Source organism: Amphiprion ocellaris, chromosome 6 (genome assembly GCF_022539595.1).
Source record: "Amphiprion ocellaris isolate individual 3 ecotype Okinawa chromosome 6, ASM2253959v1, whole genome shotgun sequence".
Classification (NCBI taxonomy): Eukaryota; Metazoa; Chordata; class Actinopteri; family Pomacentridae; genus Amphiprion; species Amphiprion ocellaris.
The window spans coordinates 1,308,340-1,335,663 of NC_072771.1; the positions used below are offsets into that span (position 1 = coordinate 1,308,340).

A 27,324-nucleotide genomic window follows, 5' to 3' on the forward strand; every position below is an offset into this window, starting at 1 on the left:
AGGTAAATAATGGTGAGTTTGTGGGGAAGTCCCTGTAATTTACTGTCTGGAAAGTCCTGAATTTTTCCAGATCCTGCTGCAACAGATTTAATGTTGGAATCAGCCAATAAAACACCCAACATGTTTTTGTTGTTTTTAACTCTGAGCAGGTTTTAGAAAAACACCTGAATCAGCAGGAAGAATATTAGAAGCACAAACTTTTAATCTGTCCTTTTTATCCATATAGAATTTACAGACACCAGCAGTGATTTAAACCTGGAGATAAACTGGAACCATTATTATTATTATTATTATTATTATTATTATTATTATTATTATTATTATTATTATTATTATTATTGTTATTATTATTATTATTATTATTATTATTATTATTATTATTATTATTATTATTATTATTATTATTATTATTATTATTATTATAACCAGGTGTAAATCTGTGTGATCTGTCGTTCATGTTTAGCTCCATATGGATGGACTGAATGAATGCAGTTGGACTAAACACTGGAGTCTGATTGGTCTACAGCAGAAACACCTTTAATAGAATCCACATCTGAATGAGTCCACACAGCTCTCATGATTCACTGGCACGAGTCTGAGCGAGTGTTCAAGACTTCAAGAGACTTTCTGCTGACTAAAGCTTTTACAGGAAACGATTACTATTAAAACAATTATAAAAAGAAAAAGATGCAAAATTACCACAAAAACAGACAAAATTACTACAAAAAGATGCAAAATCACCACAAAAATACACAAAATTACTACAAAAAGATGCAAAATTACCACAAAAACAAAAAAATGTCACAAAAGATGCAAAATTACCACAAAAACACACAAAATTACTGCAAAAAGATGCAAAATTACCACAAAAAGTTACAAAATTACTACAAAAGATGCAAAATTACCACAAAAACAAAAAATGCCACAAAAAATGCAAAATTACCACAAAAAGATGGAAAATTACCACAAAAACATACAAAATTACCATAAAAAGATGCAAAATTACCACAAAAACACACAAAATTACTACAAAAAGATGCAAAATTACCACAAAAACACAAAATTACCACAAAAGATGCAAAATTACCACAAAAACACACAAAATTACCACAAGAGATGCAAAATCACCACAAAAAATACAAAATGACCCCCTAAAAGTAGTGATGGTGAGATGAAGCTTCATGAAGCATTGAGGTTTTCCATCCAACTGGTTCACTCATGGTTGGAAGCTTCATGGTGCTTCATTTGCTCTACTGCGCCATCAACTGGACAAATAAAAGTAAAACAGGCAGAGTGCCTATAATGACACACTAGCTTTGCTGTGTGAAGTAAACAAGTAATATATTTAATAAAGTGTCTGTTTCTCCTGATAGCAGGAACAGAAGTGGAAGTAGAAACAATCTGGGGAGAGATTTGTAGTTTGATTGATGTCAGGTTCTGGCTTTCTGTAAAGTCCTTAGACACTTTTAATTGTAATTAGGGTTATATAAATAAAATGTGCTTGCGCTTGTTAGAATTTATTTTTAAGGTACTACTGACTGAACACTGTAATTGATATCACATATGAGTGTCACAATATTGATAATAACCATCCAATGTGTAATGAATCCATGAGAAGTAGTTTGTCTTCTATCTTAAAAAACGAACACGTTCAACATGCTACTTGTTGCTTTGTGTCTGTGTTTGTGGTACCAGTGAAAAACAAAAGTAGGGACAGCATTTTATTTTATTCAAAAACATCAATTTTTCCACAGTGCTGGGATTCAGGTGGGGTTTTTTTTGGACAATATTTCTCTAGCTTCTTGGGACACAACAGACACTTCACCTTTTAAAATACCAGACAAAAAATAGAACAAGCGGTGTGTGGTGTTGCCACAGTTACTCATATTACACTTCACTTGTTATGTACTTTATTAGGAGAAATCAGGTCCAAGTTGTTTCCAGACAGGGAGAAGCTTCTCTTTCTGACCTTCTTCTATGGAAAAAAGAGTCTAAAACCGATTGCAAGCAAAGATACAGCAGGTAAAAATCCAACAAATGTGAACGAGGAATCCATTGTGTTTCGCTGCCCCTTAACCTGCAAACCACTTCCTGAGCCACTTCCTGAGCCACTTCCTGAGCCACTTCCTGAACCACTTCCTGAACCACTTCCTGAACCACTTCCTGAACCACTTCCTGAACCAGTCCGCGGTACGACCGGCACGCGAGGCTTCGAATGTCGTCATATTTTGGCTCCTCCCCTAAATGAAGCAAGCCTCGATGCGCTTCGTGGACACGCCCCCTCATTACTCGACACGCTTCGAAGCCTCCATGTCCTAACATCACTACCAAAAACACACAAAATTACCACAAAAAGAAGAAAAATTATCACAAAAAGACACAAAATTACAAAAAATTTAACAAAAAACACAAAACTACCAAAAAAACCCACAAAATTATCACAAGATGCAAAATTACCACAAAAACAAAAAAATTACTGCAAAAAAAACACAAAAATCACCACAAAACACAAAATTACCACCAAAAAACCCACAAAATTACTACAAAACGTGAAAAATTACCAAAAAAGATGAAAAATTTACCATAAAAAACACAAAATTACCCCAAAAAGATGCAAATTTACCACAAAAAACACAAAATTAGCACAAAAAGATGAAAAATGACCCCAAAAAGACACAAAATTACCACAAAAACACAAAACTGCAACCAAAAAAAAGAAAATTACCATAAAAAAGGCACAAAATTACCACATATGCAAAACTACCACAAAAAGATACAAACTTACAACCAAAACAAAAAAATTACCACGACAAAATCACAAATTTAGCCCAAAAAGATGCAAAATTACAAAAATTAGCAGAAAAAACACTGGACTGTGTTTGGTCTGTAGTAGAAACACCTTTAATAGAATCCAATCTAAATGTTTCCTCTGAGGAAGCATTGAATTAACGACAGAACACAGAGAAACTTCATCATAAAAACCAAAGCGTTCATCAGGTTTCATTCATTCATAGGAAACAGAAACATGGGATTCAGGATTCAGAACATCGAGGTCGACTCCAGAGCTCGGACTCTGGCAGCAAACACCACAACGTTCTTCTCCACCTCGGCGTTGATCTGGTTCTGTGAAGCTCGAGGGTTTTTCTGGACGAAGTCTGCGATGCTCAGGATGCATTCCCTCTGAGGAAACCACAGTCACAAGAACAGAAGGTCAGAAGGTCAGAAGGTCAGAAGGTGGTGCTGAAACATGCAGTAAGAAGTCGAAATCCAGACGCGTTTTACTGTCAGAGAAACTCATCAGCGTTTGAAGCAGAACTTAAATCTGAAAGACTGCAGCTGTTAAAGGGTTCAGATTCTGAAAACACCACTTCACTGTGTAGATGCTGTAGATGTGATTTAGCTGTCAGTCTGTAGATGGACCTCAGTCTGCTGCTCTCAGATCAGCTGCTTCTCTCTCCACTGAGAACCACAACCTTTCCCTTTCAGAGTAAAAGTCCTTGTTGAAAAGTGAAGAAACCACTGATGGATGAATTCTCTGGTTTGTCTGCAGATGTTTCTAACTCCAGTCTGACATGTGAAGAAGTAGATCTGTGTTCTATCTGTGTTCTAACTGTGTTCTATCTGTGTTCTATCTGTGTTCTGTGTTCTATCTGTGTTCTGTGTTCTATCTGTGTTCCAACTATGTTCTATCTGTGTTCTGTGTTCTAAGTGTTTATATTGTGAAAATCAGGAACATCCTGTATCAGAGTGATGCAGAAAAACTAGTCCATGCATTTGTTACTTCTAGGCTTGACTACTGTAATTCCTTATTATCAGGTTGTCCCAATAGCTCTCTGAAACATCTACAGCTGATCCAAAACGCTGCAGCCAGAGTACTGACGGGAGTTAGCAAGAGAGATCATATTTCTCCTATATTGGTTTCTTTTCATTGGCTTCCTGATAAATCTAGAATAGAATTCAAAATCCTTCTTCTGACATATAAAGCTCTTAACAACCAATCTCCATCATATCTTAAAGACCTGATAGTACCATATTATCCTAGCAGAACTCTTTGCTCTCAGACTGCAGGCTTACTTGTTGTTCCTAGAATCTCTAAAAGTAGAATGTGAGGCAGAGCCTTCAGTTATCAGCTCCTCTCTTGTGGAACCAGCTCCCAGTTTGGGTTCTGGAGGTGGACACCCTCTCTAATTTTAAGACCAGGCTTAAAACCTTCCTTTTTGACAAATCTTATAGTTAGGACTGACTGGGGGACCCTGAGGGGGTCAGCTGGAGTCTTCCTCTTGGACGTCCCTTAGTTCTGCTGTTATAGGCCTGGACTCATTTTAGATGAATCTGTCATTTTGGACAAGTTTGTTTTTTTTTGTTTTTTTTTTTTAAAACAAATATTTCAGTTATTTAGAACAATTTTTGAGTCATTCTGGACAAGTGTTATCTCATTTTGAAGAAATTTTGAGTCATTAGGACAAATCTTTCTGTAATTTCCAATTTTTATTTTTTTTTTTTAAGTTATTTTTTGGCATTTTTGCCTTTATTTATAGGTGCAGTGGAGACAGACAGGAAAGGAGGGAGAAGAGTTGGGGGAAGACATGCAGCAAAGGGCTGTGAGCAGGAATGGAACCTGGACAGCTGCATCGGGGACCAGACCTGGACATGGATCACCTGCTGAACCCATGCAGCTATCCAGGTGCCCATTTCCAACTATTTTAACTGACTTTCAACCAATTATGGACGAGTCTGATCCATTTGGGGAAACTTTCAAGTAAATTTAGACAATCTTTAACTAATTTTGGACACATTTTAGCCACTTGGACTGGTGTTGGGTTATTTAGGACTATCTTTCTGTCATTTTGGACAAATTTGACTCAGTCTGACCACATTTTGGGAATTTTGGGGCCAGTCTGATTCATTTTGGCCAATTTTGAGACTTTTTTCCCAGTCTTGACTTTTACTACCAGCTATATATGTAATATATTTAATGTCAGAGCCGTACACCAGAACAGGAAACTAGGAATCAGTTTACATGTTAGCTTGTACTTGTACGTATCATCCATGTTGCTGTGATCATGTATGTATTCTTGTCGTCCAGGTGTATCACCTTGTACGTCTCCACTTTGTCCTGACCGGTGAGTCGGTTCAGCAGCTCTCTGCCGACCTGGACGCCCGTCACTGCTGCCAGCATCCTGCGATCCTCCTCAGTCTGAGACGACAACCAGCGCAGCAGCGCCACCTGCAGGAGCAGCAACGCAGGTGTTTGAGCGTTACAACAAAAAATCACAAAATTACCATAGAAAGTCACAAAATTACCACAAAAAGTCCCAAACTTACCATAAAAAAATCACAAAATTACCACCAAAAAATCACAAAATTACCACAAAAAGACACAAAATTAAGACAAAAAGTCACAAAATTAAAACAAAATTACCACAAAAAGTCACAAAATTATCACAAAAGTCACAAAATTAACACAAAAACACACAAAATTACCACAAAATTATCACAAAAACTCACAAAATTAACACAAAAAGACACAAAATTACCACAAAAAGACACAAAATCACCATAAAAACAAAAAAACCTAACTCAAAAAACAGAAAATTACCACAAAAACAAAAAATGATCCCAAAAAGATGCTAAATTACCACAAAACCACAGAAGGCATTGATTTCAGCTGCAGTCTCTGTGATCCAGTCCGAGTCGTACAAACCTGAGAAGGTTTCATGTCTAATGAAAGACTCAGACTCTGTTTCTCAGTGAGTCTCTACCATTCATCAGTCAGGAATTTAAACTGAATTCATCTTTTTATCTCCAAATTTGAGCCAGAAGTCAGAAATTAATCCAGAAAAACAATCAACCACTAAAATATGTTTCTGTTCAGGAAAGTAAACAAATAACTGGAATCTCAATAATAATAATAATAATAATAATAATAATAATAATAATAATAATTAATGTGCTTAATATTTTTTTTTGTAAAGCAGTAAATTTGAAAATCGATGGATAAAAACAGTAATTATATTTTATTATTTCACAGGAACATTAAACATATTTCATGATCAGTAATAATGTTCATTTAGAAACACTTTAACACCAGATGGAAGCCTGACAGACCTGAGAAACACTCGGTTTGTTCAACAGCTGATATTAATATTCATTATTCTACCTGTTCAGACTTTCACTACATTAAATAAAGTCAGATATTTAATGTTAACTGCAGTTTATCTCTGGTCTCAATAAGTGAAGAACTCTGAATGTCCTTTATGTTAGGCTTTTAGGATTTAGGAGTTTAAATCATGTGTACTTGTTTGTTTGTTTGTGTTGTTCTCTGAGTTGCTGATCTTCTACGATTCAACCCGTGGTTCCATTTAAACATCAACAGATGGAGTTTCTGTTTTAAAGGAGATAAATTATTAAAAGAAAAATCACTTTATTATTACATATTATTATTATTATTATTATTATTATTAATGTTTACATTTTGAGACAAAATTAAGATCCGTTGTCAAGGCAACAAGTCCTGAAACCTGAGAAAGTCAGCAGAACGAATCATCTTTTGTCATTTTCTGTCTCCTTTTTGTCGTTTGTGTCTTGTTTTTGTCATTTTCTGCATCATTTTTTTATTTCGTTTTTGTCATTTTATCTGACTTTTGCCGTTTTGTGTTTCATTTTTGTCATTTTTTATCTCGTTTTTCTTACCTGCTGAATTAACTGCCCGTTGCTCATTTCTCCTCCTGAACTCGACATCGCTGAAAACAGGACGAAGAACGTTTTTTTAAAAAGCTGAAACCCTAAAAACCTTCAGTTCTGATTAAAACAGAACCTTTAAAGTTCCTCTGTGGCTCCCAGCTGCAGCTAAACTCCCTAAATGCTCAGATATTTATGGAACAAACGCAGTTTTAACGGGTGTGACTTCCTGTTTACGTTTTCTTCTTCTTCGTGGGTTTTACAGCAGCGCCGCAGTCTGAAGGACTTCCTGGATGTGTCGTCACTTCCCGTAGTGCCTCCTGTTGCCTGGCAACCCGGAATGCCGAAGTTTTAGCCTCTGGAGAAGAAGACGTCAGATGGAGGCCGAAATTTTGATTATTTAAGCACAAAAACACACAAAACTATCACAAAACACAAAATTATGACAAAAAGACACAAAATTATGACAAAAAGACACAAAATCACCACAAAATGACCTAATCACCTGTTTAACGTTTCATCAGGTTGTCAGTAAACCGTCAGGAAACGTTTATAAAACAAATGTCAGCAAACCTTGACTGTAATTAACGTTTACTCTGTACTTAATTACAAACTGAAGGTACTTGTACTTTCTGTTAGTGTGTAGAATGTATACAGATGTGTATTTGTGAGATACAGCTGTAATTATTAGTAGTTTTTCAGTTTTAAATGTTCATCCGATGCCGTTGCAGTGAAAAACTTGTCAACATTAGTTTGATTTAAAAGTCTGAGATAAACTGAAAGATTAACTGTCGACCTTCTTCATCTAAACACTATTTAGGATCCTCTAAGATTAGTTGGAAATCTGGAAACAAAAAGTCTTTCTGAGTTATTGATGTTTAAGAGATTAAACATTGATCCATGTGTGGACGGAACAGTCATGAAGGAAAAATGACTCTTTCCTCTTTCTAAGGTGCTTCCTTGTCCTTAGCTGATGTCATCCTTATTTATCTTCAGACAGACAGACGCTGTAGGAGGTTAGATCTTCTCTATTCTGACGAAACAGACCAGTTGTCTCCATGTTGGTCTGGAATCTAAACCTGATCTTCTCCCAACTGCAACATAAACCCAAAGATCAGAGAGAATCCTCAGACCTGATGCTGGCATGAACTGCTGCTGTCGGTGTCACTTCTCCTGACATCAGTGAACCTTAAATCATCTGATGTCCAGAGTGTCTCTGAGTCTCCGTCCTCATCTTCTCTGGACCTCGCTGAATTCCACAACAATATTCACTTCAAACCTTTATAAAATCGCCTCAATCTCAGTAAAAAATAAACTCAAACACTGAAAGTAAACAGCTGATCAGTGAAGGTTTTCATTTAGTCAGCGTCTTTGATGATATTTTATTCATTTTCTTAATTTTCTGGAAAGTTATTCATATTTTTTTGACATTTTGTAAATTTTTTTCATAACTTTTGCTGCCATTTATGGGATATTTCACTCATTGTTGACATTATATTAATATTTACAGACATTTTTGAGACATTTTGAGAGGTTTTTGTTGTTTTGTGTCTCGTCTTTTGTCTAATTTTTGTCACTTTATATCTCCTTTATGTTGTTTTTGTGTCTGGTATTTGTCATTTTGTCTCATTTTTGTGTCTTGTTTTTGTCATTTATGGGATATTTCACTGATTGTTGACATTACATTGATATGTACAGACATTTTTGAGACATTTTCTTCTTTTTTTCAAATTTTGGGAAATATGTTCAACATTTTCTTTATATTTTTATGACTTTTGTTGATAGTTTATAATAATTTTGAAATATTTTGTTCAGAATTTTCAGACATTTTAAACACATTTTTTTTACTTTTAGGAATTTCAGCGATTTTTTTCCGACTCTGACCCAGAAATCTCTTCTCTATCAGCTTTTACAGACTCTAAACTTTTGCTGCAGATTCTTCAGAGGAGTTTGTTCATTCATGAGTCCAGTCTGGCTTTCAGAGCGTTTTATTCCTACAACGTGAACATGGACAGCATGGATGGAGTCTCTGAGGTCTGCTGCTGTCAGTCCTGGTCCTGGGCTTTGGAGAAGGAGCCCAGCTGCTTGGTGTTGGCGTCCCTCAGCTGCTCCAGCTGCCTCTGGCCTCGGCGGTACAGATACTCGATGTGCATCACGTCCGTCCGCTTGATCCCGGCGTTCTCCCTGAACTCGTCCCGGATCCGGGGGATGAAGCCCGGTTTGTCCCGGCCGGCTCTGAGGAACTGCCGATACAGAACCAGGACCTGCTTCTGCAGCTTACTGTGCCGCGACATCGGACCGAGTCTCCAGAACCAATCAGAGCAGGAGGCGGAGCTACGAAGACATGATGCCTGTCAGAGAGTCAAAGGGAAGAAGAATCCTCCGTCAGCCTCACATTTACTGAGTCCTGATGGAGAAGATGGAGGTCAGTGAACGCAGCACCACTCTTCTTCTTCTCCTCCAGCTGAGGAGGCTCTGATTGGCTGCAGGAGGAAACATCAGAGTTCAGAAGATTGAAAATAAAAGTCCTGTTGAATGTTTGGACGCTGCTGAGGTTCATCTGATGCTGGGAGGAACTGAGGGAGTTAGAAGTTGAATGGTCTAATCCAGAACCCAGATACAGCGTTACAGTGGAATGTTAGACCATTCTGGAAAATGCTAAACTCTGAACACATTTTTCTCCAAAACTACAGGAAGTGGGTCAGACCACTCTGCTTCTAACCCTTACTGTCCAACATACTTCAAAATAATCCAAAATGATTCAACATTAGTCGAAAATGACTTGAAAATGATCCAAAAATGCAGAAAATGTGTCCAGAATCACACAAAAGTTGTCAGAGATGAGAAAAATCTTCCCAAAATGACTCAAAAATTGTCCAAATTTACTTAAATCTGCTCAGAATGAACTGAAAAATATTAAAAATGACTGAAAATTTGCAGAATGACATGAGGGGTTTAGAGGCAGAGTGGTCTAACTCACATACAGCGTTACAGTTGAATGTTAGATCATTCTGGAAAACACTAAACTCTGAACACATTTTTCTCCGAAACTACAGGAAGTGGGTCAGACCACTCTGCTTCGAACCCTTATTGTCCAACATGCTTCAAAATGATCCAAAATGATTCAAAATGACTTCAAAATGATCCAGAATTCCAGAAAATTTTCCAGATTTGATGTAAAACAAAGAAAATTTGTTCAGAATGACATGAAAATAGTCTAAAATGACTGAAAAATGATCAAAAATCAGTCAGAATTTCTCAGAAATGATTAAAATGATCTGGAATAATGGGAAATTTGTCTAAAATGACTTGAAAATGGACCAAAAATTGCAGAAAATTTGTATAGAATTACACAAAAGTGGTCAGAAATGACAAAAATCGTTCACTATATTGTGTATTTCTTGTTCATCTTATATTTAGCTGATGTTCCTACATTTCTAAATCAGATCATTTACTGCTGTAACACTGCACATTTCTCCACAGTGGAACTATTTAGGACGATCTGATCTTATTAGTAGTTCTGTGTTCGCTCTGTTCTGGGACTTTCTGAAGCTGCATCTTCTCCTGTACGGTTGAGGATCGCTCACTGAAATTAATATTAAAAAACATTCATGAACACAAGCGTTTCCAAGGCAAACCTTCACACAGGATTCTAGCTCCTAAAGCAGATCAAACTATCCTGTTTTCTGTGACATGAAGGAGTTTCACACTGTCTGTTTAACGGTCACGTATCAGGTTAAAATGTACAAACTGTGTGAACATGAAGTAGAAGCAGAGAGATTAGCAGCTGTAGTTAAACTAAACGTTGCTAAAAATGAAGGTTTCATTCAGCTGCTGCCAATATTAGAGTAAAACCTTCACTAGACAAAGCAGATGCGAAGTAAAGCAGAAACGCAGATCGTAAACAGTGAAAACTGATTAACTTACCGGTTTAACGGGTGTTTCCGGTTTCAAACCGCCTCCACTGGTTAAACTGTGCCTCTGACTGGCAGGAATTATTATTAATATTATAAATCTAGGCGGTATTAGCTGAGTTAGCTCCAGTAAACAGCCTCTCAGTGACCTTACCGAGTGTTACAACACCGGAAAGCAGCGGAGCGAAGAAAACTACAAAAACTACAAAATACGTCACTACCGGTGTCACATTTTACGACACAATATAAGATAGATAAGATAAGTCCTTTATTTCTCCCCACTTCTGGGGAAATTCACATTGTTACAGCAGCTTATGTAGCAATAGACGTAGTAATAGAAATAAAATAATAATAGAACAGTAGTAATAATATTTACAACATGTACAGGGATGAGAAATGAGGATGAAATAGTACAGTATTGACACACTGTAAGACAATGCAGTATAAAGTGGCTTAAAAGAATAAGTTTAAAAAGTGCAAAGATGTAGCAGTGCAAGAATGTCTGTGCAAATATATCATTTATAACCCAAAATATGACATAAAATGCGAATATTGTTTGTTTTTTTAAAATATGAAAGCAAAGAAAAAATGTGTGTATCGATCACAACAGAGGGGCGTATTTACACAGGAACCGGAAGTGAGGTCACTTCCTGATCGCTGTCAAAACAAACCGGCAGCAGAGAGAAGCTAACAGAAGCTAACAGCAGAGATCTGATGGAAACCTGCTAACAGAGCAGCAGAATACAAACCGGTTCGTGGTTTTATTTTAACCTCAATTCTCCGAAATGCTTCGCAAATAGTGTTTCCAGTCAATTTTTTTTAAGCGGAGAAAAAATAAAATATTTAGCAGCTTTCCTGTTAGCATTACCGTCAGTTAGCTGCTGACAGAGATTTATAATCTGAGCAGGAAAATAACGAAACAAAACCACAGAAAACATGAATTCTGTTCAGATTTTAGTCGGTTTATACATCAGTCTGTTCGACAGTAGAGCTGACATTTTCATAGTAACACAAACACACAGTTTATTTCTGTAAAAAGAAGAATCTGTTTCATATCTTTGTTTCTACATTTAGAATAATAGAATAATAATCAGGCCATTATTTTCCACATTCAGAGGAACTTGTGCAATATTTAGATTCTCTACATTTAGAAGAATCGCTACAGCATCCACATTACTCGTGTTTTTCTTGTTTGTTTTTTGTTCTGGAAGGATCAGGAAATCTCAGAGACACTATTTCATTTTTCAAATGATGTCAAACCTTCAAGTTCAAAGAATGAATCCTATATTTGTCATATGTTTACAGATGGATGAAGCTGTGAACGATGTGGATTTAACAGAGAAGGAATAATGTTTGTTTTAGACTTTGTTTTCCTAAAATGTTCAAAGTTAATCAATCATAGATGATTTATTAACATCAGGACTGAGGTTCAGACTCACTGGATTAAACAGCAGAACTGTTCTAACAGGGAATAAAACAGGAGAGCATTTGGTGTTCGAGTCAGAAATATGAGGCAGAAAGAAGCTGAAATCCTAGAAAACCTCTCAAGAACTGAGTTTTACTAAATCATAGTTCAGGATCTTTGACAGACTAATCAGACTGAGAGGATGCGATGGTTTCCTGCTTGGTTTTGTTCATGAATGTTAGAAATACAGACATTGTGTTTCACTGTGCAGCCAGCCGGGGGCGCTAACAGCTAATAAACCTCAAACCTACTTCAGGGGAGACATTTAACTAGCAGATAACTCCATGAAACTTCCCCTGCTGGTTATTTAGAATCGTAAAGGATTTTCTGTCACAAGTTTGCTGAAATTTTATGTGTAAATATGGAAATGAGGCATTAAATAGTTAAAATACCCGACAGAAAGAAGCAGGAAAGGAACCCGTGTTAATGAACCTCTGGAAGCTAAAAGGCCAATAAACTCACAAACCTTCAGCTGGAAAGAAAAACTTCTCTATGAAAAGATGAAGAAAAATCAGCTAAAGCCTCGATTACCAGGATGAAAGAATCATTCTGGAGACCTGCTTGTTGTACATGTGCAGACTTTGCTTGATGTTTCTTTTAAAATCACATTAGAAGAAGTTTTCCCTAAATGATCTAACCTCCCAGAAACATTCAAATAAACTCCTCAGATGTTCTAGAAACTCCCCTGACTCCCTAAAACACAATGTCAGTTTAACGTCCTTGCTTTTGTCCTGCAGACATGGAGGGTCAGGTGGAGCATCAGGTGGAGCATCAGGTGGAGCATCAGGTGGAGCATCAGGTGGAGGGTCAGGTGGAGCATCAGGTGGAGCATCAGGTGGAGCATCAGGTGGAGCATCAGGTGGAGCATCAGGTGGAGCGTCTGCTGAGCGGTCAGGGGTCAGAGGTCACCGGCTGTGACGTCGGTTTGGAACAAAGCAAACCGGTGACTCTGAGGAAGAACGGAACCTACATCGTCTGCGGCGTCATCTTCAACGACAAGGTGCACCTGAGATTACCAGCTTTCTTTATCAGATACATGAATCACCATCAGTGCTTTTATCTCTATCAGTTAAAGGAACCCTCTGTGTTTTTATCTCTATCAGTTAAATGTGTTTGTATCTACCACGTTACTCCTCCTTGTGCTGCTGCAGGACGAGGTGCTGATGGTGCAGGAGGCCAAGCAGGACTGTTACAAGCAGTGGTACCTGCCTGCTGGGAGGGTGGAGGTGGGGGAGAGTCTGGAGGAGGCGCTCAGGAGGGAGGTGAGATGTTCTGAGGACCAGGCCTGAACCTGCAGCTCAGTTCAGACCAATTGTGAAACTCAAACCACCCTGAGAAGCTAAACTTTACTGCAGATAGCACTTTTCCACTAGCACCTACTCGGCTCAACTCGGTTTAGGTCGTTTCCATTCCAGTTGAGTACTCATTATTATCCAGCAGCCAGACGTCTGGATGAAGATCTTCCAGGACACTCTACTCTAAATCTGATCTTCCCCAACTACAATATAAACCCAAAGATCAGAGACGATCCTCAGAACTGATGCTGACATGAACTGCTGCTCTGTCGGTGTCACTTCTAATGTCGGTAAACCTTATTCACAACCTAAGTCAACTTCCACAACAAATCGACTGTTTAAGAAGCACTCATCGAGCACCACCTCATCATGGGTGGAGTCATAAAACAGTCACCGTCCTCCAACATGGTCTCCAATGATTCAGCGGTGGAGTTGAGGTCACTCTTCCTCCCGTTGTTCACCGGTCGGTGCCCGTAAATTGCACCCATTTGGCTAAACCTCTTCCAACACCTCCTGGTTGACCCACTCTGGCCGTTGTGGTCCTTCATGGACCAATAGTCACTTTAGAGCTTTTTCAGCTTCTCCCAACACTGCTTCATTGTACTGCTATATCCGTGGACGGCCATCGGCTCAGAGACCTCCTGATAAACTTCCTCCATCCAGCTCCCTCTGTATTCTTTGGTCCGCCACCAAAGACAGAAAAGTCTCATTCGTCCATGGTATAGATTTCGTCTGTCGTCACTCCCTGTCCAATCAGTGGCCTGCACTGTGTAGACGTCACATTATCGGCTCCACTCAGCTCGCTGGGAACCCCGGCCCAGTAGGAACTAAACTAGTAGCTGGTACCAGGTGCTACGTCCTGATGGAAACCTCACAAACCGAACAGAGTCGAGTCGAGTAGGTGCTGGTGGAAAAAGCACCAAGAGAGACGTGTACTCACCTGTTTGTCTGCAGGTGAAGGAGGAGGCGGGGTTTGACTGTGAGCCAATCAGCTTGCTGCTGATCCAGGAACAGGGACCTCAGTGGATCCGCTTCATCTTCCTGGCCAAGATCACAGGTCAGAGGTCAGCTACACCTGAACGCATCATCAGTTGGGTCTGCTACAGGTGTCTCAGGTGAAGTCTTTTCTCCGTCAGGTGGGAGTCTGAAGGGTTTGGCGGCAGCAGATCAAGAGTCTCTGCAGGCGTCCTGGTGGGACCGACGCTCCGCCCTCCAGCTGCGAGGCCGAGACATCCTCCGCCTCATCGACAGCGGACTCAAGTACGACTTCCTGTTTGTGCTAAAAATGAGCTCATCCTCGACCTGCTTTCAACCAGTTAAAAAACTTTTATTAGTGGAAAACCCACATGTAAAATTTCAAAATAAATGTTTATGTTCATTCTTCTCATTGGTCTAAAACCCCTAAAAGTTAGGTCACTGTCACATAATCCAGAAAAACAAAGCAAACTTTTCATCTTCTACGTTACGTTTTCTCCTGCTGAGTGTGAAGCTAAATGCTAACCAACTCTGTGCTGCCTTCAGGTACCGTCAGGATCCCTGGCATCCCGCAACGCTGCCCCAAGACCAGAGCTGCCGTCATGTCGTTCAGAGACTCGTCCTGGTGTTCGTTGGAGCTGAGGATCGGATCTGGATCCTGCTGCTTAAAGGTAGCGTCACATATGAGTATTTCCAGGACTTTCGGAAAGGTGTGGACATTTGTTGAGTGAAGACAGACCAAAGGATAAATACTGAGTCGCTAACCCTCTCATGAACCTTCTCCTCCATCCTGCAGCTCCAGAGCTCCACCTCCCCACGGCGGCGGCCTTGAAGACGCACGCTGTCACCTGGGCGGCCAACATGGTGGTGCAGGAAGCCATGCCGTCGGCATACTACGACCACGACGTCAACACGCTGGGCGTCTTCAGCCTGCAGCACAACGGCCGGCAGCACGGCCGGACGGACGGCGTCTGCTTCAACACGCTGGTGGCACTGGTTCCAGACCACGTCCAGCGAGACGAGGACGGACGGAAGCTGGAGCCTCCGGCGGCGGATCGGCCTCCGCCTGTGGAGAACCAGCGGTACGTGTGGTTCCAAGTCCAGAAACAGACGCTGAGAGAGAAACTGCTGGAGAAAACCAAAAACACGTCGCTGCTGCCGATCCACAGCCTGTACTGACCACACAGGACTCTTACTGTGAAAGGAACTGTTTTATTCTGAAAGACTAGTTGTGTAAATGCAGCAATAGAATACTAAACGGAATAACTTGTCAGGGATTATGAACCACCTCCAGGAGTCGAGGTTAACGGTGTACTGTTTAGCTGAACATTTGTTTTAAGGTTCATCCTCCAGCTCGTGCCCCAGAACTTCCAGAGGGACCTGAATTATTTGAACTTGTTTTGTTGTTTTATTAACCAGCTTCCATGTCTTCTTTGTTTTAGCTGTTCAATGTTGTTTAATGTCATTCCATGAATATTTAAAACCACCCAGTAACTGTTAGATGTAGCACAGAAATGTGTCATTTCACTTTAAACAGCTTTTAAATTAGCACCAGCTACAAAACAGCTGACAGCTCAAATGTGGGGCGTTGCTTTGCTGATGACATCATTGTTCTGATGATAAATACAGCAGCATGTCAAAGTTTGGATGAACTTTCTGTGAGCAGCACAGTGATTAACTGATCTCTAAAAATAAATTATTTTGAGCAACTGTTTTATTTTGTTTTGCACAATTTTAGAGTGTTAAAGTTTGGGCACCTTGAGAGATTTAATCACCACTGGGAAGCATGGTAGTGGCAGCATCATGATGTGAAACGTGGTGGCAGCATCATGATGAGAAGCACAGTGGTGGCAGCATCATGATATGAAGCATGGTGGTGGCAGCATCATGACGTGAAGCACGGTGGTGGCAGCATCATGACGTGAAGCACGGTGGTGGCAGCATCATGACGTGAAGCACGGTGGTGGCATCATCATGATATGAAGCATGGTGGTGGCAGCATCATGATGAGAAGCACGGTGGTGGCAGCATCATGATATGAAGCATGGTGGTGGCAGCATCATGACGTGAAGCATGGTGGTGGCAGCATCATGACGTGAAGCACGGTGGTGGCATCATCATGATGTGAAGCACGGTGGTGGCAACATCATGATGTGAAGCACGGTGGTGGCAGCATCATGATATGAAGCACGGTGGTGGCAGCATCATGGTGTGACGCATGGTGGTGGCAAAAGTGCAATTCGAGAATAGTGAGAGATTTAAGCTCCAATAATTTAAAGATCCCAGACCTGAATTAGTTCTTTAGCTGGTTTGTTGTTAGAAACTTCACAGCTTCATAAATGAGCTCTGAACATTAAAATAACTGAAGCCACACAGCAGGAAAAGCTGTAAGAAGACAGTGGCTAGCCTAAGAAGGTTAGCTCCTAGCATTTGTAGGCTAGCAACTAGCATTTCTAGACCTGTAGTGACAGACCTAGAAATGCTAGCTACTAGCCTACAAATGCTAGTCACTAGTTTTAGAATGCCTTGGAAGGAATTAGCCTTTGGGTGCTAGTTGCTAATCTGGGAATTCAAGTCACTTGCTTCGGGAAGTAAATATCTTGCCTAGGAATGTTAGTTGCTAGCATTAAATCATGCTGTTTACTAGCCTAAGAAGGCTAGCTACTAGCATTTGTAGGCTAGCAACTAGCGTTCCTAGGCCCAAGGCTAGCCACTTAGGCTACCTAAGTGGCTAGTATTGGGCCTAGGAACGCTAGTTGCTAGCCTACAAATAGTAGTCACTAGTTTTAGAATGCTTTTGAAGGAATTAGCCATTAGCCTTTGGGCGCTAGTTGCTAACTGAGGAATTCAAATTACTTGCTTCGGGAAGTATCTTGCCTAGGAATGTTAGTTGCTAGCATTTAATCATGCTGTTTACTAGCCTAGGAAGGCTAGCCATTAAGCTAAGGGTGATAATTGCTCATCTAGGAATGCAACTTACTAACATACGAACACTAGTGGCTAGCCTTGAATAATATTTTCTAGCCCAAGGATTGTGGTGACTAACCTAGGGATGCTAGTCACGAGCCTTAGACATCTACTCACTAACCTATGAACGGTATTTGCTAAACTAGGAATGCTAGTAGCTAGCCTATAAATGGTCGTGGCTAGCCTAGGAATGGTAGTTGATATCAGAAAAATGCTATTTGCTAGCTAAAGAATGCTAGTTGCTAGCATAGGAACATCCATGTTGGTGTCACATGACTTGTAGCTGTTGTTAATGAAAATTTTTTTGTATCACTTGTTGGAATCATGAGTTCACGATTCAGTCTGAAGGCAGCATTTGATGAAAGAAAACTGCTGGAAATAAGAGAATTCGTTAGCAGGTCGATGGTTTGATCTGAGCTTTAAACTTCACACCGCAGCCAATAAAACAACAGTTCAGACAGAGTTTGAGGTGTCTGCTAACATCTCTTTATTTGTGTTGAACAGCAGAATGAAGGAAATGGTTCTTTGCTTAAAGTTCTACAGTTTCATTTAGCAGACGTACATCAGAAGAGCTTCCACACCAGCAAGGATCGAGTCAGGAGGAAACAACCTGGATTAGAGCCATAAAACGAGTCTTCGTTTGGTTGTGATTCAAGTCTGGTCGGCTGATTTCTCCGTCTTCACCTTCCTCATGTAGTTGTCGTTGAGGTTCTTCAGGTGTTTGGTTCGACTCTCCAGACGGACCAGCCATTCCCCCCTCAGCCTGAAACACACAGGATGGTTCATCAACTGGTGAGCAGGAACCGAGACCTGAATGAAGGTAAAACCAAGACTGGACTCATGATAATGTCAAATCATCATGAGTCCAGTGGTTCTCTCAGAAGTTCATGCTCAGAGGTTTATTCTGAAACTGCAAATTCCTGTAAATCTAGGTATAAAATCTGCAACAAGAGATCAGAGCTTTCAGAGATCAGATATATTCATGATGTTTTAGTTTGTTCACTCTGAAAAGAAATGGTATGGACCTGAGAGCAAACCACAACAAGAACAAGGAATGGTAGTTGGTATCAGCAAAATGCTATTTGCTAGCTAAAGAATGCTAGTTGCTAGCATAGGAAGGTCCATGTTGGTGTCACATGACTTGTGGTCATTGTCAACACTTGAACTCAAATTGTTTCGTGTCACTTGTTGGATTCATGAGTTCAAGATTCAGTGGAAATAAGAGAGAGTTTCTTAGCAGGTCGATGGTTTGATCTGAGCTGTTAAAGCAGCTTTAAACTTCACACTGAAGCCAATAAAACAGTTCAGACAGTTTGAACCAGGGGTGTCAAACATGCGGCCTGCGGGCCAAAACCGGCCCTCCAGAGGGTCCAATCCGGCCTGCAGGGATAACTTAGTAAAGTGTAAAATTTAAAGAAACCACTTTATAAAACTATAAATTTAAAATAATTTCTAGACCATGACAACTTGTTTTGATCATAAAGTAAAATACTAGATTGTCAGTTTGTGCCTCATTTTTGTAGTATTTTGTCTTGTTTTTGTTGTTTTCTTGTCTTTTTTTTGTCTGTCTTGTGTCATTTGTGTCATGTTTTTGTCATTTGTGTCATGTTTTTGTCATTTTGTTTTTTGTTTTTTGACAAATTTCTGTTTGTCCATTTTTTGGCCGCTTTCTAATTTTTTCAATTTTTTTGGTCTCTTTTGTTTTGCTTTGTGCCACTTTTGTCATTTTGTGTCAGTTTTGTAATATTTTGTATTGTTTTTGTTGTTTTTTTGTCTGATTTTTGTCGTTTTGATCATAAAGTAAAATACTATGTCATTCAGTTCCAGATACCTGTGACTAAATGCTTTGAATTTATTTTTCTTCAGAAATTTCAGGTTGTTCCTGATGTTTTGTAAAAAGATGATTCCTTAAATGTGAACATTTTTGCACTAAAACAAAGGAACCATTAGGAGTTGTGGTTATTTACAGGTTGTATTGCTGTGGTTTTACTGGTCTGGTCCGCTTGAGGTCATATTGGGCTGAATGTGGAACCTGAACTTAAATGAATTTTAGGTTGAGGACAGTTGAAATCCTCACAGAGATAGAAAGCCGTGAGTCTACAGGACAATAAAACAAAGACAAAGGAAGTCGTGACGGTACGTGAGACATGTGTTGGTGAAACCGAAGCCGACGCTCAGCTGTTCTCAGAGACTCTTTGCCACCTCCCTGCCGAGTTTTCTGGATTATTCCATTTGTTCTGTCAGCTGCTGATAATCCTCCTGACCTCAGACAGACAGATGGACAGACGGACGGTAGATGAGAAAAGTGCTAATTTACAATTTAAATGTGTAAAAAACAACAAAATAAAGAAACTTGTATATTAAGGACCGAAAAATATCTGTAAAATGACCACAAAAATTAAGTAACTAAGAGATAGCTAAACATAGTGAACAATTAGCTAAATGTAACAAATAGGTAGCTAAATGTAATGAATAATTAGCTAAATGTAACAAATAGGTAGTTAAACATAATGAATAATTAGCTAAATGTAACATATAGGTAGCTAAAATTAGTGAACAATTAGCTAAATGTAACAAATAGGTAGCTAAAAGTAGTGAAAAATTAGCTAAATGTAACAAATAGGTAGTTAAATGTAGTGAATAATTAGCTAAGTGTAACAAATAGGTAGTTAAACATAGTGAATAACTAGCTAAATGTAACATATAGGTAGCTAAAATTAGTGAACAATTAGCTAAATGTAACAAATAGGTAGCTAAAAGTAGTGAAAAATTAGCTAAATGTAACAAATAGGTAGTTAAACGTAGTGAATAATTAGCTAAATGTAACAAATAGGTAGATAAAAGTAGTGAACAATTAGCTAAATGTAACAAATAGGTAGATAACAGTAGTAAATAATTAGCTAAATGTAACAAATAGGTAGATAAAAGTAGTGAATAATTAGCTAAATGTAACAAATAGGTAGCTTAACATAATGAACAATTAGCTAAACTTAGCAAAAAAGTAGCTAAACAGTGAACAATTAGCTAAATGTAATAAATAGGTAGCTAAAAGTAGTGAAAAATTTGCTAAACTCTTTCATGTCAAAGTGAAAATTGGTTTCTACAAAGTAAAGTCAATTAATTGACCAAACTCTCCATGTGTGAGAAGCAGGAACATTTTAACTGTCTGGTTTATTGTTTCAGCTCAAACATTAAATCTGCTCTCAGAGTAAAGATGAAGTGTTGCATCATCCTCCAGTTATAGCAGTTATAGGTTTACTCTCAGCAGAATATTTAGATCAGAATTATCTTCTAAATCGGTCCTGGGTGTCAGTGTCTGTCCTGCTGGCCTCCATCACTCATCGCTGCCAGATTATCACCTCGGCTCGCTGCAACACATTTTTCCAGCGTCTGCTCTGGTCGCACATAACGGCCACAATTATCGGGGCTGCAGTGGGGGTTAGAGGCTGAGGGGGAGGCTGAGGGTCCGTGGTAACAGATATCCAGAGGATTAGTCGATACACGGCACCCATAGCAGGAGGATTAGGCCTACAGGGTAATGGAGAGCAGCAGGATTAGCTGAAGAGGTGGTGGGAGGTTAAAGAGAGAAGGCCAGGGTTAGGAGGGATCGGGCTAATAGCTGGTGAGAGGTGAAGGTTTAATGAGACAATCCAGTGGAGAAAAACACCTCAGCAGCACTTTGTTGTCTTTAAACCATTTCTGATGGAAAACTGATCTCAAGTCTCATTTCTCTTCAGACCATCAGGTTTTCCTCCAGGATTTCATTTACCCTCTACCAGGAGCTGCTGCTGAGGAACACCATGATGCTGCCACCACCATGTTTCATATATCATGATGCTGCCACCACCGTGCTTCACATCATGATGCTGCCACCACCATGTTTCATATCATGATGCTGCCACCACCGTGCTTCTCATCATGATGCTGCCACCACCGTGCTTTGACTGGTGAAGAACAGACAACAGTTGTTGGATGAACAGTCTGAAGCTGGAACTCCTTCAGAGGAGTCATAGGAGTCATGGTGGCCTCCCTCTCTAGTCTCTTTCTCCTTCAGAGGAGCCATAGGAGTCTTGGTGGCCTCCCTCTCTAGTCTCTTTCTCCTTCAGAGGAGTCATAGGAGTCTTGGTGGCCTCCCTCTCTAGTCTCTCAGGTGTTGAGGACGTCCTGCTCCAGTCAGATTTATTCATGTTCCATCTTCTTTCCATTTCTTAATGATGGGTTTAACTGGACTCCAGGAGATCTTCAGGAACCTGGAAATGTTCTTCTATTATCCTGACTGATGCTTTTCAACAATGTTTTCTCAGAGTTTCTTGGTTCTGTAGTTTTCATGGTGTGGTTCTATCCAGGAGTTCAGATCCACCAGAGACTGGACCTTCCAGATCCAATAGAAATGTGAAGTGCCTTTTTTTTTTTTTTTTAAGATGAATGTTTTTTTTATTTCTAGCAGGATCTGCTTCAAATGCTTTCTTTTAAAATAATTTGAATATCTTAGTACAGTTTAAACTGGTAAGTTGATGAAAACATGACTTCCTGTACAGGCTTCACAAATGGAGAACTTATCTGCAGAGCCCAAAACTATTGTTTGTATCTGACTGTAAAAATGTGTATTTCTGCTGTAAATTCAACACGTTAACATAGAGTTTTAAGAAGGTCTGACTCGGTTTTGGAGCCTCGTGTGGACGTTTGAAGCCCTGCAGGTTTCAGTCTGGTATCCAGGTCTGATGCTGCAGTCTGATGAAGATGGTAATCTGTCCTGAACACGCTGTAGGTCAGAGTGAGGATGAATGTTGGCTGATTTGTGGACATGTGAGCGTGTGTCAAATAGACACGTCTAAAAACAGAGCGTCTCATTACAAGACATACCAGACCGGACCGAGCCACGCTAAAGGTCTCACACATGATGATGGTCACTAACGAGCAGAAACAGCAGCCGGTCTGTAACCTGAACTCATCTCGGTCTGAATAAATGAAGCACACAACACTCCGGAGGCAGCATTACATCAGCCCTTCTATTGCTTTATCTCCCTGGAGAAATGAGAGCTTCTCTGGTGGAAACTCAGCGACGGGTCACCAGTTCTGGTTCTGATCCACGGCAGCCTCAAACTCAACACAGAGGGCTGCTTCTATTCACACTGTTCATCGTTTCAAAGCAGAAATAGATCTGCCAGGAAACATTCAGGCCCCAAAATATGAGAGAATTTAGTTGATTATCAGTTTATTGAATATAATCCGATCAACTGCAGTTCCTCCTAAACCTCCTCAGAACATCTCGTTCTTCATCTCCAGTAACTTTATTATTGATCAGAGTTCTACCTTCATATTGTGAATATTTCCAGAGTTCCAGGTCCTTGAAGTCCATAGAAGTAGGTCAGGATTTATCACTTTTTAATGGACTTAGACAATAGTTTCTCCATAGAATGAATCCTGTCTATAAATAATTCTGGTTTCTTCGTCCATCGTCTCTAATAGTTCTGACCAACCACCTACCAACATGCTGGTATGAGCCTTAAAATTTACCCAGAATGCACTTTTTAAAGTTTTCTCTGGTGAATGGAGTATGGAGGTGGCAGCATCGTGATGTGAAGCAAGGTTTTATGTCATTTTAGTCAATTTTTACGTCATTTTTGATGATTTTTGACCCAATTTTGACGTTTTCCTGTTAAATTTCTGAAAGGTTTCAGGTATTCTGGAGTTTCTTTGTCATTTTTTGCAATTTTTTGTTATTGTGGGACGCTTTAGAGAAAATCTGGATCAGTTAGAGGTATTTTGGTAAAGTTTAGCTCATTGTGGACAAACAACAAAAATTTCAAGGCCCTGGAATGTGAGAATAAACTTAAAGACTGGAAGCAGGAAAGGAGAACATCCAGAACATCCCCTGTAGAAAGTTCTACAGTAGACCTACCCACAACTGTCAAGTTGTGGGGAGGTCTACTGTAGAACTTTCTCCAAGGGACGTTCTCCTCTATGGACTTCAAGGTCCTGGAACTCTAGAAATATTCACAATATGAAGGTAGAACTTTTATCTCATTTGGTTGATTTTTTTGTGCCGAATTTGAGTTTTTGTTGTAATTTCACCTGTTTTGTGGTAATTTCGGTACTTTTAATGATAGTTTTGGTCCTTTTTGTGGTGATTTTGGGTGTTTTTCCTAGCATATTTGAACATTTCATGGTAGTTTCGGCTCTTTTTTGGCTGATTTTGTGTCTTTTTGTGGTAATTTTTAGAGTTTTTGTCATTGTTTTGCATGTTTATTATGCTAAATTAGGTTTTTGTCACATATCCACCAGTTTTGTGGTAGTTTTGGTCCTTTTCGTGGTAATTCTGGCCGTTTTTCATTTTCCAGCTTTTTTCGTTATTTTAGTTGCAGTTTTTCCCAGAACTCAGATGTGTTTCTCCTCCTAAATGTCATGGTTCTATCTGCTGGACTGATGAAGTTCTGAGGCTCAGAAATGATGGAAAAGTCCATTAAAAAGTGATCAAACCTCCATGGTTTATAGGCGTTAGGTGATAATAGATGTGTTTACTGACTTGTTCAAGGCACTTTGGTTCTTCCTCTGCTCTTCGCTGTCCTCATGTCGACTCTGAGTGTCGATTCTTTTCTCCCAGAACGTCTTGATGTGAAGCCGGTTGTGGATCAGAGCCAGATTCATCTGAAAGCACAAACATCCTGCTGAAAACACCGAAACACACCAGAAAGATTGTCAGTTTCACCTGAATATGAACCAGAACATCAACAGTCTGTTTCCTCTTGAGGCTAACACCTGATCACCTGTTCATATCCATCAGTTCATAAAGACTTTAAAGACTCACATCTGGCAGTAAAAAACAGTAAAACAACAGAAATATATCAGTAAATAAGACATTTATCTGATTCTACAGTCACACAGTAAAAGAACTCATTTATGAAATTCAGATGATGCTGCCACCACCATGCTTCACATCATGATGCTGCCACCTCCATGCTTCTCATCATGATGCTGCCACCTCCATGCTTCTCATCATGATGCTGCCACCACCATGCTTCACATCATGATGCTGCCACCTCCATGCTTCACATCATGATGCTGCCACCACCATGCTTCTCATCATGATGCTGCCACCTCCATGCTTCACATCATGATGCTGCCACCACCATGTTTCACATCATGATGATGCCACCACCGTGCTTCACATATTAATCTTCTCATCTTTAAAATGACTTTAGTTTGTGCTTAAATTTAATTTTGATTGTCCTGTAAATGAAAAAAGGCAGGAGATTAATATATCAGCTGTAATAAAATGTGTTTTAAAGCAGCTTCTTGTAGTTTAATGTGTTTTTTTATTTTGATCTTTTGACTCCATTTGATTTTTCACTGCTGCAATCAGTCAGTCATTGATTATCAGAAATAAGGTATTCAGAAAGGTTTCTGTAGTAGAGAACTGATCCTCTGTCAGTTTATTGATCACCGGATAAATAATGAACTAAAATCGGATTAATTCACTGAAGTCTGCTGGGTTTAATATGCACACAGTTATAAAATGAATATATAAATAAAATAATAATAAAGCCACATTAATTCACTGAAGTCTGCACAGTTTAGTTGTTCTGTTTATGTATCGATCAGTTCATAAATACATAAAAATACTGCAAGTAACGTCCACATCAAGAGTCTGTATTTGAAAATAAATAAATAAAAAATAATGATAAATGTTCTTTTTCAGTGTGTGACCAGAAATCTGCCTCTTACTTAACTGTCTTTAAATCAGCTGAAAATAGCTTTAATGCTATTTAATTATTATTTTATGTGTTATTTAAAAGAAACATGAAATATTGAAAGGATGGGAAAATGATAAATGTTTTAAATGCTATTTTATAGATTTTCCCAGTTTTGTTAAATGTTAGATAACATCCAGCAGAATGACAGAAAACTGTAAACAAAAAGTTGTTTAAAAAAAAAAAAAACAGGCAAAACTCAATAATGTCCACAGCAACAATCTGTATTTAAATAAATAATGTTTTTTTCAATGTGTGACCAGAAGTCAGCCTCTTACTCAACTATATTTATATTGTAATTTACATGTTTTCTTTTTCAAAAACAGCCAAGTTCTTCTTTTACTGTGACTACAATCAGATAAATATCAGATTTATTGATATATTTCTGTTATTTTACCGGTTTTCAGTATTAAATTTATGTCATTTTTAATGTATTCATTACTTTATTTTTACAGATTTTCTTCTAGAGTCTCATCAGAGTTTCTGTCCTAATGAACTGGAGTTAAACATCAGATTGAATCTAATTGATCAGTATGATCAATAATCAATACAGTCGATCAGGAGAAATATTAAAGAACAGAACAAACCTTCAGTGACTCCAGCTGATCCTCCGTCAGTCTGCAGGAAAATAAAACCTCCGATCTGTTTCTGTCTGCGACTCACTCACCCTGATTACCTCACCCTCTGCTGTCTCACCCTCTGCTGTCTCACCCTCTACTGTCTCACCCTCTGCCTCACCCTCTGTCCTGTCTCACCCTCTGTCTCACCCTCTGTCCTGTCTCACCCTCTGTCTCACCCTCTGTCCTGTCTCACCCTCTGTCTCACCCTCTGTCCTGTCTCACCCTCTGCCTCACCCTCTACTGTCTCACCCTCTGTCCTGTCTCACCCTCTATCTTACCCTCTGTCCTGTCTCACCCTCTGTCCTGTCTCACCCTCTGTCTCACCCCCTGTCCTGTCTCACCCTCTGTCTCAAACTCTGTCCTGTCTCACCCTCTTTCCTGTCTCACCCTCTGTCCTGTCTCACCCTCTGTCTCACCCTCTGTCCTGTCTCACCCTCTGTCTCAAACTCTGTCCTGTCTCACCCTCTACTGCCTCACCCTCTGTCTCACCCTCTGTCCTGTCTCACCCTCTGTCTCACCCTCTGTCCTGTCTCACCCTCTGTCTCACCCTCTGTCTCACCCTCTGTCTCACCCTCTGTCTCACCCTCTGTCCTGTCTCACCCTCTGTCTCAAACTCTGTCCTGTCTCACCCTCTACTGCCTCACCCTCTGTCTCACCCTCTGTCCTGTCTCACCCTCTGTCTCACCCTCTGTCTCACCCTCTACTGCCTCACCCTCTACTGTCTCACCCTCTGTCCTGTCTCACCCCTCTATCATCCTGTCTCACCTTTCTATCATCTGACGAATCTTTTGTCATTTTGGAAACATTTTTAATCAAACTCGGGGAAGTTTCAAATTATTCTGCCAACATTTTAACTTACATCAGATGAGTCAGAAAACTTCACAGGGCATTTTTTAAACCCATGAATCTGAATCTGAAATAAGGTTTGTGGAGACCAGGTTTGAGGTCCCCACAAAAATTTCAGACCTCACACTGTGACTGTGCGGTCAGACACGGTCCCCACAACATAATAAAGATGAATAAAGAGTTCTAGAGCTACAACTAATCAGTATTATTTTCTGGATGAATCAATCAGCTGTTTGCTCAGTAAAATGGGAGAAAATCCTAATAAATGTAGATCAGTGTTTATTCAAATGTCTTGTTTTGTCCAAAGATATTCAGTTTACTGTCATAGAGGAAAGAAACCAGAAAATATCCACAGAATTAATTTTTTTTAAAAAAAACATAGTCAAACTGATCAATGGTTAGTATTGATTTCATAATAATCCAATACTAAAGACATGTGAAGACATCATTTTCAGTCTGTAGGAGATTTATATGGTCATTCTCTGCAAGGTTTCTGGTATTAAATAGACAAAGTAGTTCAGAAGTATTATTGGTGACAAAAAGTGTTGCCCAGGTTGTGAAATCTGAAAACTATTTTATTTTTAATTTGATGTTAGTCTGTCATGTTGCAGTAGCTTGTTGTTGTTTTTAAACTCATGTTGTTATTAAATTGTGTACCTTTAAATACAGGTTTATGTGTGAAAAACACAAGGGGGTATGAAGTGGAGCGGGAGGCATCAACCAGCCCAGACTAGGTTCTACCTCGGGGGATATTTGGGCCCAGAACAGACTAAAGCTGGATACAGTTTGATGAGGTTCATCTGATCTCAT

The 27,324-nt window shown here is 39.4% G+C and overlaps 3 protein-coding genes across 8 annotated transcripts; 1 reads left to right on the top strand and 2 right to left on the bottom strand.

Annotated features, from left to right (window-relative positions):
* Nucleotides 1-2,878: 2,878 nt before the first annotated feature.
* Nucleotides 2,879-10,773, bottom strand: LOC111587382 (uncharacterized). Of its 3 annotated transcripts, none has more exons than XR_004846348.2 (4): nucleotides 10,609-10,773; nucleotides 6,694-9,164; nucleotides 5,096-5,227; nucleotides 2,879-3,180 (listed from the first exon to the last, which is right to left on the bottom strand). XR_004846348.2 is itself a non-coding variant. In XM_035942475.2 (3 exons), exons 1-3 carry the CDS (start codon nucleotides 6,739-6,741, stop codon nucleotides 3,040-3,042), a joined length of 321 nt encoding a protein of 106 aa, XP_035798368.1. In that variant the 5' UTR covers nucleotides 6,742-7,101; the 3' UTR covers nucleotides 2,879-3,039. The 3 variants fall into 3 exon arrangements, 1 of the variants encoding a protein (XP_035798368.1); XR_004846349.2 differs by having other exon boundaries at nucleotides 6,694-9,032; nucleotides 10,609-10,772; XM_035942475.2 differs by lacking the exon at nucleotides 10,609-10,773 and having other exon boundaries at nucleotides 6,694-7,101.
* A 477-nt stretch (nucleotides 10,774-11,250) lies between these two features.
* nudt18 (nudix (nucleoside diphosphate linked moiety X)-type motif 18) lies at nucleotides 11,251-16,040 on the top strand. Of its 2 annotated transcripts, XM_055011654.1 has the most exons (8): nucleotides 11,272-11,346; nucleotides 12,798-12,811; nucleotides 12,884-13,060; nucleotides 13,212-13,322; nucleotides 14,310-14,412; nucleotides 14,492-14,615; nucleotides 14,877-15,001; nucleotides 15,127-16,040. In XM_055011654.1, exons 2-8 carry the CDS (start codon nucleotides 12,800-12,802, stop codon nucleotides 15,507-15,509), a joined length of 1,035 nt encoding a protein of 344 aa, XP_054867629.1. In that variant the 5' UTR covers nucleotides 11,272-11,346; nucleotides 12,798-12,799; the 3' UTR covers nucleotides 15,510-16,040. The 2 variants fall into 2 exon arrangements, with proteins under 2 accessions (XP_023153078.2, XP_054867629.1); XM_023297310.3 differs by having other exon boundaries at nucleotides 11,251-11,346; nucleotides 12,798-13,060.
* Nucleotides 16,041-17,760: 1,720 nt separating this feature from the next.
* LOC111587384 (protein FAM240B) lies at nucleotides 17,761-25,795 on the bottom strand. 3 transcript variants are annotated; one of them, XM_023297314.3, is made up of 3 exons: nucleotides 25,636-25,795; nucleotides 23,824-23,945; nucleotides 17,761-18,060 (listed from the first exon to the last, which is right to left on the bottom strand). In XM_023297314.3, the coding sequence occupies exons 2-3, from the start codon at nucleotides 23,943-23,945 to the stop codon at nucleotides 17,949-17,951; spliced, it is 234 nt and encodes a 77-aa protein (XP_023153082.1). In that variant the 5' UTR covers nucleotides 25,636-25,795; the 3' UTR covers nucleotides 17,761-17,948. The 3 variants fall into 3 exon arrangements, with proteins under 3 accessions (XP_023153082.1, XP_035798371.1, XP_035798372.1); XM_035942478.2 differs by having other exon boundaries at nucleotides 23,824-23,965; XM_035942479.2 differs by having other exon boundaries at nucleotides 23,824-23,962; nucleotides 25,636-25,792.
* Nucleotides 25,796-27,324: the final 1,529 nt, after the last annotated feature.

Excerpts from the sequence above, each read along its gene's own strand:
- LOC111587382 (XM_035942475.2), bottom strand. The coding sequence starts at position 6,741 with ATGTCGAGTTCAGGAGGAGAAATGAGCAACGGGCAGTTAATTCAGCAG. Across the intron at positions 5,228-6,693 it reads ACGGGCAGTTAATTCAGCAG|GTGGCGCTGCTGCGCTGGTT; the intron begins GTAAGAAAAACG and ends CTGCTCCTGCAG. Across the intron at positions 3,181-5,095 it reads ACAAAGTGGAGACGTACAAG|AGGGAATGCATCCTGAGCAT; the intron begins GTGATACACCTG and ends TGGTTTCCTCAG.
- nudt18 (XM_023297310.3), top strand. The coding sequence starts at position 12,800 with ATGGAGGGTCAGGTGGAGCATCAGGTGGAGCATCAGGTGGAGCATCAG. Across the intron at positions 13,061-13,211 it reads GCGTCATCTTCAACGACAAG|GACGAGGTGCTGATGGTGCA; the intron begins GTGCACCTGAGA and ends GTGCTGCTGCAG. Across the intron at positions 14,616-14,876 it reads CTCATCGACAGCGGACTCAA|GTACCGTCAGGATCCCTGGC; the intron begins GTACGACTTCCT and ends TGCTGCCTTCAG.
- LOC111587384 (XM_023297314.3), bottom strand. The coding sequence starts at position 23,945 with ATGAATCTGGCTCTGATCCACAACCGGCTTCACATCAAGACGTTCTGG. Across the intron at positions 18,061-23,823 it reads AACCAAAGTGCCTTGAACAA|GCTGAGGGGGGAATGGCTGG; the intron begins GTCAGTAAACAC and ends TGTGTGTTTCAG.